Source organism: Triturus cristatus, chromosome 1_1, assembly GCF_964204655.1.
Source record: "Triturus cristatus chromosome 1_1, aTriCri1.1, whole genome shotgun sequence".
Classification (NCBI taxonomy): Eukaryota; Metazoa; Chordata; class Amphibia; order Caudata; family Salamandridae; genus Triturus; species Triturus cristatus.
In genome coordinates this window covers 99,899,216-99,915,518 of record NC_140579.1, presented here as the reverse complement: position 1 = coordinate 99,915,518, position 16,303 = coordinate 99,899,216, and the positions used below count along the sequence as shown (strand labels likewise).

General features: G+C 44.5%; 1 protein-coding gene across 4 annotated transcripts in view; it reads right to left on the bottom strand.

Annotated features, from left to right (window-relative positions):
* LOC146869624 (upstream-binding protein 1-like) overlaps positions 1 to 16,049 on the bottom strand; it is a 264,392-nt gene extending 248,343 nt beyond the window's left edge. Inside the window, exon 1 of one of the 4 annotated variants that reach the window (XM_085608806.1) lies at positions 15,534 to 16,049. In XM_085608806.1, the coding sequence (XP_085464932.1) occupies positions 15,534 to 15,611 (78 nt within the window). In that variant the 5' untranslated portion in view covers positions 15,612 to 16,049. The remainder of the gene's footprint in view (positions 1 to 15,533) is intronic. The other 3 variants (XM_085608796.1, XM_085608828.1, XM_085608787.1) reach the window with 3 other exon arrangements.
* Between the last annotated feature and the right edge of the window lie 254 nt (positions 16,050 to 16,303).

Here is a 16,303-nt window from a genome sequence, read left to right as displayed (position 1 = left end):
ATCCGAGCCACCTCTCGTCCCTGCAATGAGCAGGGCATCTCACTCCGCCCCTTGGGCTTTTTTTTATAGACAATGCATTAGTCATCATTTTAGTAACAACGGGGGGTGAGTACGAGGGGAGAAGCTGTGGACAGCTTTGCAAACAGTTTTCATGTGAATACTGCTAATCGTTTTGTGTGCCTTAGCGGGCTGGATCAAAATTATTGACTGGAATGTAAGATACCCCCTGAGACTTTGGAGAGACAGGCTCTGCCTGATTTGGGACAAAGTGTTTGTATTTCAGGGACTCCAACCAACATCCCTGGGATAATCATAGATCGCTTGCCTATGGGCTTGGAGGCTGATACAGTTGGTCACTCTGACTCTTTGATGGTGTTGGGTATGTTACCTCCAGTCACTGTGATGGAACGGATCCCGTCTGGTACTGGTCAAATTGTTCATACTCCATGGTATACGGATAATTCCCCTGGGACAACTGTAGATTGTACGCCTCTGGGCAGGGAGGGGGCCCTTTTTGGCTGGCCGGAGTTATCATCGGATATATTAAATGTTGCTATTTCCCAGCAAGGTAGTAATTGTTCACCTAAGGGGCCTGGTGCCCCCGGTCTTTCCAGCTGTTATATTGCCAGTTGGAATATTGCGGGTATCAGGTCCAAATCAGATTGTTTAGGTTGGACCGAATTTTTAGCTCTCTTTGATATCATTTGTTTACAGGAGACCTGGTGTAGGGACTTTAAAGGATACAACGGTTTTGTCTCTTACCAGTTACCTGCTACTGGCTCCCTATCAGGTAGAGCCAAGGGGGGCCTTTTGATTTTAATCTCTGTCCAAACCCCTTTGCTGGTTAAAAAATATATACAAGTTGGGGTTCATTCCCAGATCTTGTGGCTGTACAAAACCGGAGGCAGGAACATTCTTTTAATAAACTTTTATAATAATGTTTTTGATGATACTAGGGTCCAGGTGGTTAGTGCACTATCAAGTGCGTTGGATGATATCCTTAAGGACTCCAACGTAATCTTTAATTTGTTCATGGCAGGAGATTTTAATGCCACTACCTGTCCTTTCTCAAATGTCAATGTTTGTGGGGTGGTGGACTGTTATGGAGACGGAATTCCCCACTTTCAACATAATCAGTACGGAGATGCCTAAAACAGTCTCCTTGACTCACATAATATGTCTATTATGGTGAACGAGAAAAATGAGCAGGAGGAGATTTGTCCAACTTTCACAGGCCGGGGAGTGAATTCTGTTCTCGATTTTATCTGTATCTCCTCGAGTCTCGAGGGCTGGACTATGGCACCTAAAGTCATAGACATCCAGCTTAGTGACGATAATTGCCTGTCAGTCGAGGCTATGCTATGGGAAAATAATGGGACCTACATTTCGGGCAGTATTAATAACATAGAAGTTGTACGCCCTAATGGCTTTAGACTCAGGTGGAGGGGGGACAACGCTGAAATCTTGTCTGACTAAATTATCACTAGCTGCCTGGCTGGTATCACAGGTATTTTAGAAGATAATCTTGGTACTATTGGCTCTATCGAGCTTTTTATCGGTATTAATGCGGTCATTGACTCCAAGCTTACTAGTACATCTAAATTTAAGGAAGAACGTCCGCGGGGGTGGTTTAATACAGCTTGTACTCAGGCTTTAAAGGAACTAAAGTTAGCCCTATCAGCCACGCCTAGAGATAAGGGCCTGGTTGTAGATCTCAGAACCAGATACAAGGATACCCTCAAACGGAGGAAACTGGAACTCCAACAGGAGGCGTTGGATAATTTGTCCCTGGCTGCTGAATCTAATAATAGTACCCTGTTTTTGAAAACAGTTAATTCCCCTTTTCTCAAAGATGATAAAATCCCTGAATTAACCTCTAATGTTATGAAGGAAGAGTGGGTTTCCATTTCTCTAAAATCTTTGAGTCTGAAACTGTATCTAGGGATTCTGGGGATAGGTGGCCGTATATGCCATTGAATATCACCGTCCAAGAGGTTTTAGATAGCATAAGGGCCAGTAAAGGAGGAAAAGCACAGGGTCCAGATGGCGTCCCAATCGAGGTTTACAAACTGGTCCCTGAAGTCTGGGGGCCTTTGCTAACTAATATCTTTAATGCTGCAGCCCGTAATGAGGTGCCCCCTACTTGGGAAGAATCCATCCTAATACCAATATTTAAGAAAGGAAATCGAGGGGACGTTAAGAACTATCGTCCAATCTCCTTGTTGGATTCTTCCGTAAAAGTAATGAGTAGAGTGCTTCTAGTAAGGTTGGAAGAATGGGCGGAGGATAATGGCATTCTAGCAGAGAGCCAGTTTGGGTTCAGGAAGGGTCGTGGTACGATTGAGCAGTGTCTAAATTTAGACCTGCTCATCGGTAAATATACCTTGGCAAAGACCGGCACTATTTATCTCTGCTTTGCGGATTTGAGTAGTGCCTTCGACCTGGTGGACCATGGCATTCTCTGGGCAAAGCTAATTGAAATTGGGGCACCCGAGGGCATCGTGTTCTTCTTAGCACGTCTTTATGCCAAACTACGTGCTTGTGTCCGTTACGGTTCCAACGGGGAATGTACCACTAACTTTGAGATCGGACGTGGAATTAGGCAGGGTTGTGTGTTGGCGCCACTGCTTTTTACACTTTTTATTAAAGAGATTGACTCTTTTCTTAAATCCTTGGCAGTGGACGCTCCCAAAATTAATAAGGACACCGTCCCTGTGTTATTATACGCTGATGACGCGGTCCTAATCTCACGTACCCCAAATGGCCTTCAGCGATTGATGGACGGCTTTTCTCAATTTATTACAAGTAGAAAGTTAGTGATAAATAAATCCAAAACCTATGTTATGGTATGTGGGCGTAGGAACAGAAAGACACAGTCTTCCTTTTTCATAGAGGGACAGAAGGTCCAGGCTGTTGATAATTTCTCATACTTGGGGGTCACTTTTTCAAATAAAAATATTTGGGTTAATGAACATAAGAATGTCAGGGCCAAGATGGCGAGGAGTGCTCATGGAATTTTTTCCACGGCCACGAAACTGGGAGACAGGCGGGTTCATGACATGCTTAAAATTTTTCAGTCCCGCTGTGTTTCGATTGCCTTATACGGAGTTGGCATTTGGGGCTATACCCCGGCAGGGTCTCTTCAGGTCGAGGAGAATCTTTTTCTGAAGAGACTTTTGTGTTTGCCAAGCTCTGTTTCCAATGTTCTAGTGCATAATGAACTGGGTATTCACCATCTTGCCGATTTGATCCTCCTTAGGCCACTGTTGCTACGGCGTTCCATCTGGATAAAAGAAGAGACCTCACTGTGTAGAGCTATCATTTCTGACTGCCTCTCTTTGGACCATCATCTAAGGATCCCATGGTTAAAGTATATCGTGGATAATTTTCGTGAGATCTTTAACATCAATATCATGGTGGATCATTGTGGGGCTAATGAGATGTCTAAAGCAGAACTTAAGCACTGCTTTTTACAACAGCTCTCCACCAGGAGGCTACAAAATAGTTTGGAACTCTCATCTTGTGTTCTTTATTATGATCTAAATGAATTTGTAGGTCTCCAACCGTATCTGTCACAAGTGAGCTGGAAGTCACACCGGTTTGTGTTGGCTAGACTTGGAACTGGAGTAGTCCACAACCTTGTTGCTTTCCCCTCTCAGTTTCTACATCCTGTCGGCCCCTGTCCATGTAACAATACTACCCCCCAAAGTACTGTGCACTTTCTTTTGCTTTGTCAGCTGTACAAACATTTGCGGATTGCTTACCTGAAACCCTTGTTTGTAAAATTTGGAGTTAGATCAATACATGACTGTATAAGTTTGCTTTTTAATTTACATCATCCTGATGTTTGTTTTTATACAGCTACCTTTCTTCTTAAATCAATTAATGCAAGGAAAAGTATGCTTTTTTAACTTTTTAATATTGTTGTATATCCTGCCCATGACTGTTTCATATTTTATGCTGTGCTTTTATGGTCTTGTCAATTGTACCGAATAAAGCCTTATGAAATGAATCTACTGCTCCATTATCTGGCAAATTAGGCTTCGCCAATGATAAGCTATCTTTTCGGTTACTCCAGTGCTCTGGCTATAAAAAGGCCATCTCCGACTGCCAAATCTTCGGAAGTGACGCACCTGAAAAAACAGTGGTTGGTAGTGGGGGGGGGGGGGGGGGGGAGAGGATGTGGGGATGTCGTCTGTGACATGTATTACATACAAGTGTCATTCTGAGCAGCTAACCTCACTACCCCCCACATAAGATGTGCCACTGCCTCATTTACCACATTACCACCCCCCTACTCACCTTGAGATCCTCAGGGGTGAGTAGTGTGCTCTATAAATCCCAGATTAACTGATATTCGAGAAGGCAGATATCTGGAAGGGTAAAAAACGCCAAATAAAGAATGTACTGTGATGTTATCAAGAGTCATTTGAGGGACCAAGTATACCAAAGCTGACACCTGTATATCCACCTTACTCTTTTTTGTGCAAAATGAGGACCAAAAAGTAACACTTTTGTCCAATACAAATACTTATAGTGAGCTTTGAGTCAGCCCGTTACTGATCTTCTCCGAGAATACCTACTTCCTTGTGCTTTCCCTCTCTCCTGTGTACTTCTTCCCCTTCATTCTACCACCATACCATGCTCAATCTTGCCATCTACTTTGTGTGCTCCCCCCCCCACCCCTGACACCTGGGTTGTCCTGACCCTGTGACCCCTGCATGGTCCCCATTACTTCACCCAACTTTCTCCCACCCGCCCTTTGGTCCTCTGGTCCACCTTTTTAAAATATTTTTTTGTAATACTTTTTGGCAGGCCAAGAAGCAAATTGTTGCCAGTCCTCCAGAAAGTGCTTCTGCACGCTTACAATTGCTTTTTTCTACGGACTGATCTAAGAGGTGCATGCGATCTTAGGTAGGGCAATAAATAATAAAAATAAAAAGGCACCCATGTCACCACATCTTTCTTTTGCGGATACTAAACAGCACCTGCAAACAGCAATGCTTTTTTACTGATGCTGCTCAAAAAGGGCAAAAAAGCATTGGAGAGATCTATTGACTTTGCCAATGTTCCGTTTTAATTTACCTCTTTAAGATTGAAGTGAATGCTGCAACAGTAAACTAAAGAGAATAAAACAATATGGCATTGGCTCCATGAAGTATGTATGTGCATACGTCACCACGCTGGGAAGATTTAGGCTATTTTACCAATGCAGCCTCAGCAGCAAGCATTTGCAAAGCCAGAAGGACAAATAAGACGCCTTTCAAAGGCGAGACCTAATACAAAGCCAATGCTTGTTGCAGTGGAGATGGGCCCGGGAGCCGAAATGTGCAGATGGATAATGGTAACGATGCATCCGACAGGAAGCTTGTGATTGTATAAGCTGATAAGACTGGGGAGGGGAAGAAAGCAAACAAGCATTGGCATTGCCAATTGGTCTCGCCTTTGGGACCTTATAAGTGGTTAGTCATGCAGCACATTATCCTGGGTGCTGTGCCGACATGGATTAAAGTATTGTCAGGCTTGCCAGCAAAGAATGTCATCCAGCTCCAACTGTGTAGGGGATAAGACTCTAAAAAATAATACTAAAATAAAAACAAAATACAATATTACTTCTCAGGCACTATAGGTCTTAGAAAATGTTTAACTTTTAAACTGATTGCCAAAGAATGCTACATTTAATTGTTTCCAACAGGAAAGGGGGACGGGGAGATTAGGTACTTCTAAGTAATTAATGCATAGTTGAAAAAGAGCAATAAGTCTAACAAGATGCTTAAACAACTTTTTGTAATGGAACATCAGACTTTGCACCACTGGACCAGCATTTGCAGATTGGAGGAGAAGTGACTTAGGAGTAATTGTAATCCATGCTTAATGCATAAACATGCAACGTGGTACTGGGTAATTCTAAAATTAGTTAATTATGTAGAGAAATAAGATTTACATACAGTGATTGTTGTGCCTTCCCAGTCCATAAAGTACAGCCATATTTTGTTGTCGATCCATTAAGAAGATTGCGTTTTCTTTTCACCTGGAACCCCAGAGGGGTAGGGACATAAAGCTGACACTTTACCTCTCTTCATGAACGGGTCAGCTCACAAACTGAATGATGTACTAGATATTGTAAAATGTGATGCAATAAAAAGATTAGGTTTTAGAGATGAGTGAAAGGAGCTTGGAGTCAGATTATGGGCAGCTGGAACCCAGATGAGAGGTGAGTAGCAGTTAAGATAAGAGGAACAAAGTGAAGAATTAAGTTATGTTTTGTTAAGTGTACTTTTAAAACACAGACCTCGCCCAGGAAGGTAGCTTAGCACTGGTGAGAAAGGGGGGATGCGGTCCTGGTTGGGACCTACGTGAAGATTCAGGTTTCCAGTTTCTTCCTGAATTCAAGGACTGCGCTGGCAGCCCTCATGTGAAGAAAGGAGTTCGTTCCAGGCTTTCAGAGCCAGTAATGCTAATGGTAATATTTTTGAAGATATTGCCTAGAGTTAAGGAAACGAGGGGCAGTGCAGTGAGCGAACTAGAGTCAAGAAGCAGAGAGGGGTGGGATTGATCAGAGACAAAAAGGGAGCACAGGAGAAGGGGTAGTGCGTGAGGAAAAAGGACAGAGAGCTGTGAGGGCGGTGTGTGAGCAGAATTGGCTGGGAGTGCAGACAGCATTGAGTTTTAAGATGGGGTAGGGAAGAGAGGCAGTAGTGTATGAACGGGGTCAGTTTGTGAACAGAAAAGGCAGAGAGGGCAGTGATGTTCAGCGATGGCATGCAGCAGATGAGGCACAGTGCGATCAGAAGTTAAAAGGGAGCAGGGTGGAGCGAGTGTATGAGCGAAGGAAAAGGCCAAGATTTGGCAATGAAAATAAAGCCGTGGAATAATCTTAACATGCATCACAATTAACACATCTCCGTAGTGGGTAAGCCAATACTTCCTATAGTTCTTCCCACATAATATAATTAAAATTGGGAAATGTGTTCTGCGCCGTACCAATAATTGTGAACCCGGCTCCCATGACCATAACCCGACACGACAAACAGAGGTAAAGGTATTTATGTTTTTTGCAGGTTTTTCTAGCAAGAGCTCGACCCGTGGGTATCGGAGCATTGTACACGAGCATCAGTTACATTACACAAGGGTACGTTTTTTTTCCGAATTCGAACCTGGCTCCCATTTCAACTCGACAACTCTGGCCACAACGCCACATCCCCTACCATACTTCCAGTTTCCTACAGTGAAGTGTCAGTGATGCTCTCTCATTTGAAGTATTTCACCCAAAGTTGCAGCAGCACAATACGAAGCAAAAGGACAACACAGACACGGTGAGTGTGCTGTTTGCATACAGCAGCACAGTACGTACACGAGACAAATAACATTTCAGAGGAAAGAAATGTCAACATCACGGATGAAATCTATAAATGTGCGTGGGAGTTACACCGCTGAGACTATTCTAAACCAACTAACAAAGCGATGCCGCCATAATTACAGATAAAGCGCTGCTTGACACAACAAGACTGGGAGTGGTGCGCACGCTGCAAGGAATTTAAAGAATGCAGATGGACACGGAGGGCCGCTGCTCGCTCCAGAGACCCCTAACGCCATGGGAGTGAAAGTTATGAGGAAAAGGAGGGACATGCACCAGTCTTTGACCATTTGCGTGCTTTCATTATTGAAAGGCACACGCAAAGGCCAATGGGATGTGTGGGAGGAGGCAGACCCACACGGAGAAGTGTCTTGGAAGTCTGAAGTGATTCCAAGAGGCCCTCTCCCAGAGCAGCGCATGCGCTAGGCGAGACCTAAATAATACCCATTATTATTCACTATGGTGGCTAAACCATGTGTACTTTCTTTAAAACGCTTTCTGGTAGATAATTATCTCACTGCAGATTGCTCACCCTGGGAATACTTTCTAGGTATCAGAATGGATCTGGAAACTTTAAAGCAGTACTAATGTGCACTGGTAGATGGCGTGATTCAGCTACGCTCTGATGTCATTCTACTCCATAAGTGACAAGGAAAGCTGCATATAAGTATCACCCAATTGAGATGACATCAGTTGCTTTCTAGGCTGACTGTGCCCTCTGACACATTCGACTGGCATATACACTGTGCAGATATCTAAACTTGGGACCTTTTTAGATTAATAAAAGTCCAGGTCACCGAATGGGGAGGTGGGAGGATCAGTGAGGAATCTGCTGTTAGAGTATCCAAAAGAAAGATGAGTTACCTAAGTAAGTAACTTGTTCTTCTAATAGATGCTTCTAATCGCATGGTCCCCACCTTGTTAATAAATACCATAGCAGTACCTTCACTGGCGGTGGATCTCTGAAGTAACTCAGACCAAAAGGTCCTGCAGGACGGAGAAGACAAAATGGCCCTCTCAAATGACCCGCCTAGGCAGTAGTGCTTTTTTAACATATATACGGACGCCTATCTAGTCGCCTGACAAAAGTCCAGGACAAGCACTCCATATACCAACATATTGGTGGCAGCTTTGACTCTGGCGGAATAAGCCTGTAATCATTCTGGAAGCTGCTTCTTCGCCAATGCAGTGGAGCACACTTAGTCACAGGTCACCCACACACTGTGCCCCACACCTGCGGACCTTTTAGATGTATTGTCCTGGCTTAATATGCATATTACCCGATAGAGCAGGTTACCTCTAAAGGAAACAGTCAGACCCTCAGTGTATTGAAAATGTGTCCCACTATAAATCAAATGACACCGGGGTGATTTATAGGTGCTTGTATGATAGGGGCTACTAATAGGCAAAGTTTTCGAACTTCTTATATCTGCTTCTCTTAAGAAGAAACACTGAATTTGTTGCTTTCGGGACTTGCCCAGATCTCGGCAGCAGGTCTATTAACCTTCTGAGCTGTCTTGCCAGGCTATCCTTTCTTGCATCTGGATCTCTTCAGAGATGATTAAAGCCCATTTAACATTTATTTTTCCTTGAAGGAGAAATATAGATGCCGAAAGTGCTTTACTTATTAAATGCCATGTCACATGGTTTGTCAGGGCATGCCCTGGGATCTCCGTGGAGATACGCTGAGCCTATATGATCTCCCTAATCCATTTCTAGAGACTCCTTTACTCATCCTAAACCTCCTCCAACTACTATTATCTCCCAATGTGAAAATGAGCCTTTTTAGGGGCCCACCTGTGGAGGAGTTCACCCTCATCTGCCCACGGGTCCATAGACCAACAAAATAGAGATTGGCACGGAAGCTGGAATACCAAATAACACGTTTATTAATCGCTCATGAGTGGGACTACATCAATACAACACCCTCAGGCACTGTAGGAGGCACTACATGGAATACAGAAACCATGGATGTTTTATACACACTTTGTTGCAGAGTAAGCATGAAGACTCAAATAGATAGTACAAGCAGACACAGGAGTAGCTACTGACTAACATGGGCATATGAAGATCACTTAGTCAGCAAAGTGGGAGGGGAGACAGAACTACTTACATCAGTAAGATATGGTGGACAGTTACATTCTCAAACAGGTGCATTCTAGCAGCTACAGGCCTTTCTGAGCTTATACATTGCTCTGGCTCAGTATAGAAGGAGTTAACTGCAGTTGATGACTCAAGCAAAATAGAAAGGCAAACGACAGTGAAGACGGCAGAATCACTAGGCTAACAAAATGGATGCCACAACCAAGATGGCTTCAGCTTATGCTCACGACATTTAGTTCCGATTTCCACACCAATAAACACTTTCTAGACTCTTCCCTCTCCTATCCCTCCATTCTCCTTTTCAATCCAACTAACAGACTTACATGTCCACCGCTCGAATTTATATTTCACTGCACTAATCTGTTTTGGGTTCTGGAGTAACGGGCTACTCGCCAAAAAGCGCTTTAATGCCTCGTTAGGGGTAAGCGCAATATAAATACAATCACAGTAATCACAAACACGCTAACAGTTTTCAAGGATTTATTGGTGCGCTGTTTCGCACGCTCACGGGTCACTGATTCAAGTGTGATTTTACACATTTTTTCACATGTAAATGACATGGGTATATGGGCAAGACTGGGTGTGACTGCAGCTCTATGTTTGCTTACTTATTCAGTCGACTGGTCTAGTGTTTGCCGCACTCTATATTGCCAAGTACTGGATTTTACCTATATGTTATTGAAGGGCGCGTTCAGTCATGCACAGTTTACCTGTTAGATCAGGTACTTTTTCACTTTACAGGAATTAATTTGGGTACAAATTGTTACAGTTGTAGATATCAGGTAATGACCTCGAAGGTATGATCCCTTTTTCTTAAAGGTTTGGTACTTGACAAACAGCCATCTTGGCGTACTTCTGGCAGGATTCCAATTTACGAATAGTGTGCGTAGAGAGAGCAGCTTTCTAAGAAAGAAAATAAAGACAATATCTAAAACTAAAATTATTAACAGAAATCACGCCTGGCCAGAGAGTGATACATTGTGCGTGTTTTCTTCCGGGGCTGCTAGCGGTCAGAACAACTAGACCATTACAGTTAGCAGCCCGCACTGGAGTGAAGCGGCGGTGCTCGGTGTTGCTAGAAGCACCAGTGGCTGGGGTCCTCCTTGAACGAGATTGGGAGTAGTGGACGTCAGGCGAGCAGCTCCCTGGCGAATAGGACGGAGGCCGCTCTGACAATGCAGCTGCCCAGCAGGGAGGGGTCAAGCAGAGAGCAGCGCATGCAATAGAGGCGCTCTAACGAGAAGAGTGGCCCAGGAGTGGAGGAGACTCCACCCACCCCAGGAGCAGCAAGGCAGCCGCCTGGCTCCTAGACTTTGCACAGGGCGACTAGCAGCAGGCGCTGAAGCGGACAGCACTTTGTAGCGCTTCACCCCACCTGCACATTAATCCTGGCTGCTCTGTCCGACAGTGCAGCAAGCACTGACCCTCTCCTCCTAGCCAGGGTATGGTGTGCCCTGATATCACCCCATGTAGATCGCTGAGAACACACTGAGCCAGCAGGGTTGCTGCTGGTAAAAGTAAAAAATACATTCAAAACAAGCTGTTGCCATTAAGCAAAGGCAGTCGCTTGTTTATATTTGCATCGCGCTTTCACTTTAAGTGAAAGCGCGATGTAAAAATGAAAACACGGAAGTCCATGCTAAAGGCGAATGAAACAAGCATTGGCATAACCAATAGGTCTTGCTTTTGGGACCTTCTAAGTATTTAGTTTTGCAGCACAATATCCTTGGTGCAACAACATCAGCTGTTGCATGGCTAAACCTTGTACCTTATAAGCGTTTAGCCATGCAACAGTTGATGTTGTTGCACCAAGGATATTGTGCTGCATAACTAAATACTTATAAGGTCCCAAAAGCGAGACCTATTGGCAATGCCAATGCTTGTTTTCTGTATTCACTTGTTCAAATAAGCCAATACATGTTCCTGTCGCACATTAGGCAACGGCCAGCAACACTCTACAGCCCTCCCACATCTCCTCCCCCCCCGCCCCTTCCCATCTCTTGAGAAAACAGGCCCAGTTCTTAAAACAAGATTCCTGCGCCGTTATCTGATACTGGTCAATGAGGAGGGAGAAACATTTCTGTCTCAGCTCTGGAAATAACACGTTTGTGATGAGAGAGGAAAGTGAATTCTTGTGTTACACCCGGTTTTGTTATCATTCAAGCAGCAACATATTAGTTGGGCAGATTCAATGCACGGGAGGATTTGTACATTGTGCCTCTCGATCTCAGTCAGTATTTGTAGGAAGGTACTCAGATATGTGATAATTGCCCAGGATCGCACAGTGCGGTCATGCAGTGGTTTGACACTGAGCGTATCTGCCCAGGATCACAAGGTTTTGTTCACGCAGGCCTGGCTGCGCCCAGTGCAAAATAAATACACAGGATTAGCATCTTGTCTCGCTAAGGTTTAGGGCAATCAGTGCCAACCCAGTTTCGACACTTAACACATCACGCAATTGCGTGGACTTCAGACGCATAAATAAATGAATAAGAATGCTCATATCAAATTGCCATCAACCCATGTAATAGGCAGGCCAGCCAGCACCTAAGCTGCGTGCGGATGGTAAATATCTCCAGAGAGAAAGAATTCCTCAAGCACTTGCATGATAATGCTCTGCGTAGCAGTGAATAACGCTTGCCTAAACAACTACCGAGTTTAGATCCAGTGGCTAATTATTCCGGATCATGATTGCGATGCCCCCAGTGGGGAGATATCCGGTACGTCGTGGCCCTTGCCCAGTTACTGCAGAGATAGGGGCTCTAAAAACAGTGTGAGCTGCAGCTACCATGGGTAAAAACGGGCGAGCCAATAGCCTGAGCACGAGCAAAGCTTGGAAAATGGTTGCAACGTAAAACATGCAGGAAGAAAGCAGCGATGAGGGAGGAGTTGGGGAGATGGACACCGGGGCATTAATTAACAAGCATTTACAAGGCCGACATAGGTAAAGCTAATGGGGAGGTAGTGGGGGGGGGGGTTAAGCTGCATAGCAGAAGGGTGTTGGGAGACAGGACTGAACAGGCGCACTGAGAAAAAAGTACTGATAAAAAATGAAGCTTTGCGTGCTGCACTTTAAAAAATATAAATTAACTTTTATCTCTGGAACAGCTAGTGAACAGAAGCTGTACTAAAAGAATCCAGCACGTAACTAGTTAAGCACAGACAGGAGCAACACAATGTTACCTTATACACATGCAGAGGATTCACGCAGCCTAAAGTGGACGTACAAGGGAAGGAAAGCAGAATTGTCTGGGCTGCATCAAGGATAAAGCATACATGCTGCAACGGGAGGCTAAAGGCTGATGCGGGTCAGGCAGGGAGGAAGGGGGCGGTGGAGTGGCTTGGGGCCAAGCTGCAGAACGGTGTTGGGAGGCTGACGATTAGGTGCCCTCAAATCAGCGATGTGCCACCAAAAAACACACAAGCTCGGCGTGCTGCATTTTATTAATAAGGATTTTGGCAGTGCATGCTATAATAAAGTCGTGCGGCCGCCATATGCGCTGAAGAACATACAATTAAAAACAAAAGATTTGGGTGACCCGCTTTATATGAAGCCACGTGGCCGCCATTATTGAAGTTAAAATGGGACATGGAGATAAGAGAAGTAAAAGTAATGCGGCCGCGCAGCAAGAAGTAAACAAGTGGGGTGAGGGGGTGGGAGAGTGCATGCGCGTGCTAAGCAGCAAAAGGAAATTTTTTAAAATAGCACATAAGTGGTGCGCGCGCAGCAGTAAGCGCGCTGGAAGGAAGGCAGATGGTGGCTGCGCAGCAGTGAGCACGCTGGAAGGAAGGCAGATGGTGGCTGCGCGCGCGCGCGCAACCGCAAGTTTGAGGCCAGCAAAAGCGTCTGGTAGCACTTTGAAAACCCCAATACTAAATGTTTTGCAGCACATGCGCTGGCTCTAGCAAGACCTAAAAAACATAGTGCCTACAGCGTAATTAAAGGAGGCCGCCAGTAAGGGATCCAGTACGGGTGGGCAGGGCTAAAAGTGGACAGGTTGGTAACCAGGAGGGACTAAGAAGCCTCCTTTACAATAGAAAGCCAGCGTTTAGCCTCAAGTATGACGCAAGCCAATGGGAGGAAGGGGCGTGAAAGTGTATCGATAACAATAAGCCCTCGCAGAGCAAGGAACACATGCGCGCTCCAGTGCTAGGTCTGCGAGACCTAAATAATAACACACGGCCAGATGGAAACTACAGCTCCAATTTTATGCATCTTTTATACTATAAAAGTGGATGATGCGATAATTCTCAGAGGATAGTCTGAGAAAAGGGTTACAAGATCTTCCCTCTTGCATTTAGGAAGGTGGAAGTATGCACATTTTGCAAAGAAATGGGACAGAAGACTGACTGTAATAGAGAAACTCAATAAAAGTGCTCAAGGGGTTAATGCACCTTTTGGAGACATGTGGGATTGCAGACAAAGGTTCAGCGGGTGGCTTCATGTTGTTGACCAGCTCTGGTGTCTTTCACCAGCACAGCTTGTTTTTTTGTTTTTGCCTGCACAGCGCTTCTGCTATGGCTGTTTGGTTAGTCCTCCGCCCTTCACGTAATCTCCCCTTGGCTGCACACATTTTAAGCATGCTTGTAGGGTGCATGTTTTTTCCCTTTATTGCCCGCCCTTTACCTAATCTCCCTGCTTTATAGTACCACCAGTAAATGTTCAATATATTGCCTTTCTCAGTAAATTAGCCATAGCACTTTTAGGGAGTTTCGCTAACATATTACAAAACTGCTCACCAAACTAACACTTCCAACAACAACAAAAAGTGTATTATCAATCACATGGGCAAAACCTATTGCATTTACCAATGCTTGTTTCGTAACTAGTTTGCTCTGCCATCGCTGGGTGAAATTAGCATAGAGGGGGCAGAATCAATACTTATGTAATAGGATAGTGCTTAGATGGTAGGCAATATTACACTTAATAGAATGGTACTCCAATTTGCTAAAAATTACAAATCTTTTGTTCATATTATGATGATTCTGCACTTCTCACTGTTCTATAGGATTCCCCTTTATAAACCCTCATATTTGGGGGTGACAGAGACTCCCCTATGACTTTCTGTTGCTGCTAGGGATGCTGTCTGACTTATTGATTTTGCTACACTTTTGAGACTTAGAATTTTTCCGATTTTGCTCCTCATTCTGTATTGCCCTATTACTGACAGCCTTCATGGCAATTACTTTATGCATCAGTATTTACAATTTCTATACCGCACCTTCTGATATTTTTGTAATAAATCTTTCTAAAATTAAATGTTTCCACTACAAATCACTTATTGAGCCCATCCTTAATATGCTGTATGGTGCCTAATCTCAGGTATTGCCTCATGTAATTGAGGCTTAATACAGTCTCTAATCCAACTGTGCACGTATTAAGGTGTCCTGTTTAGATGTGTTATTAGGGGTCCCTCGCACCCACATAACCAAGAATATTAAAATCTGTTGATAGTACAGTACACTATATTGGTAAAGGATTAGGTATAGGGATGAGACAGTTAGGAAGATGGATAACTTTGTGGGACAATGTGAGAAAGTTTCATGGCTGTAAAAAAAAAAAAAAAAAAAAAAAAAAAAAAAAAAAAACTTGTTAATGTCAAAACGTTATCTGAAAGAACAAAAAAGTAATTCATGTGATATAAACCACTTTCCAGATGTGGTAGTCTGCAGAAAAAAGTAAACAAAAATGACCAGCAGCAACCAGTGTGGGACCTGGAATCTCATCCTTGGCATATACCTGTTATCCAGCCTATCTGGTATTTTAGTCTTTTTTTATCTGAATACATCACTTAAAAATAATCATCCCACTTCCATATGTTGTTTTATTCTGGGATTCTTCGAGTTGTTCTGGAAAGGCCGCTGGGCAATGGAGTGTAACTTGTAAGGTACTTATTTTGTGTTTTAGATCTGGCAAACACTCTGTGATTACTTACAAATCACGTAATCACCCGGGCGTAGCAATTAAGAACATTAATGTAAGTGGTACTAGCTCCTGTAACGCGCTTCAGTTTATTCCGGTCCAGTTCGCACTGTATAAAAATAAACAAACAAAGTAGAAGTCCTCCTTAACCTGTACTCCTCGGTGCTTTCCTCCACGGCCACCACGGTGGGCGCCCGGTGTTCCCAGGTCTCTCGGCACACCAGGCATAGGGCTTGCTGGTCCTGGTGGCAGTAGAGCCGCAGCGGTTCGTGGTGCTTGGAGCAGCGGCCAGCCTGCACCTGCGCCAGCTGCTCCACGAGCTCGGACATGTTAGCGAGGTGTCGGTTAGGCCGCAGTTTCTTCCAGCGGGACACCCTGCGGCACTGCGGGCAGGGGAAGTTGCACTGCAGGCCCCGCCAGGTCTGGTTGATGCAGGACCGGCAGAAGCTGTGGCCGCACTCCACCGACACCGGGTCCAGGCAGACTGGGCAAGAAGCCTCCTCCTGCAGGCTGTGCAAGGGGTCCGAGGTGGCGGCGGAAGCCATGGCAAACAGAGGTCCTCCACTGTCGGCTCAAAAGAAACTGTGAGCCAGGCACGGCTCAGCTCTACCGCCACACCGGTGTAAACAAGAACACGAGCGAGCACCTCACCTGCAGCACGCAGACCGCCCACTAATCCACAACCAACGTGGTGGCCATCTTGGAATTCCTAAAGTTAATATTTGTAGGAAAGGAATCCAAAGAACATCGCGCTATGAGTTTGCTACCTTTGTAGTACAGAAAAGAAAGAGAATAATCTACGGCATGTAAATGAGAAGCAATTCAGTTAAAATATCCACATTGTGAATATTGTTACATGCATGTCTGAAGTAATTACTATGAGAAAAGTATTACAATGAGAAAACACTGGTAGAACTGAG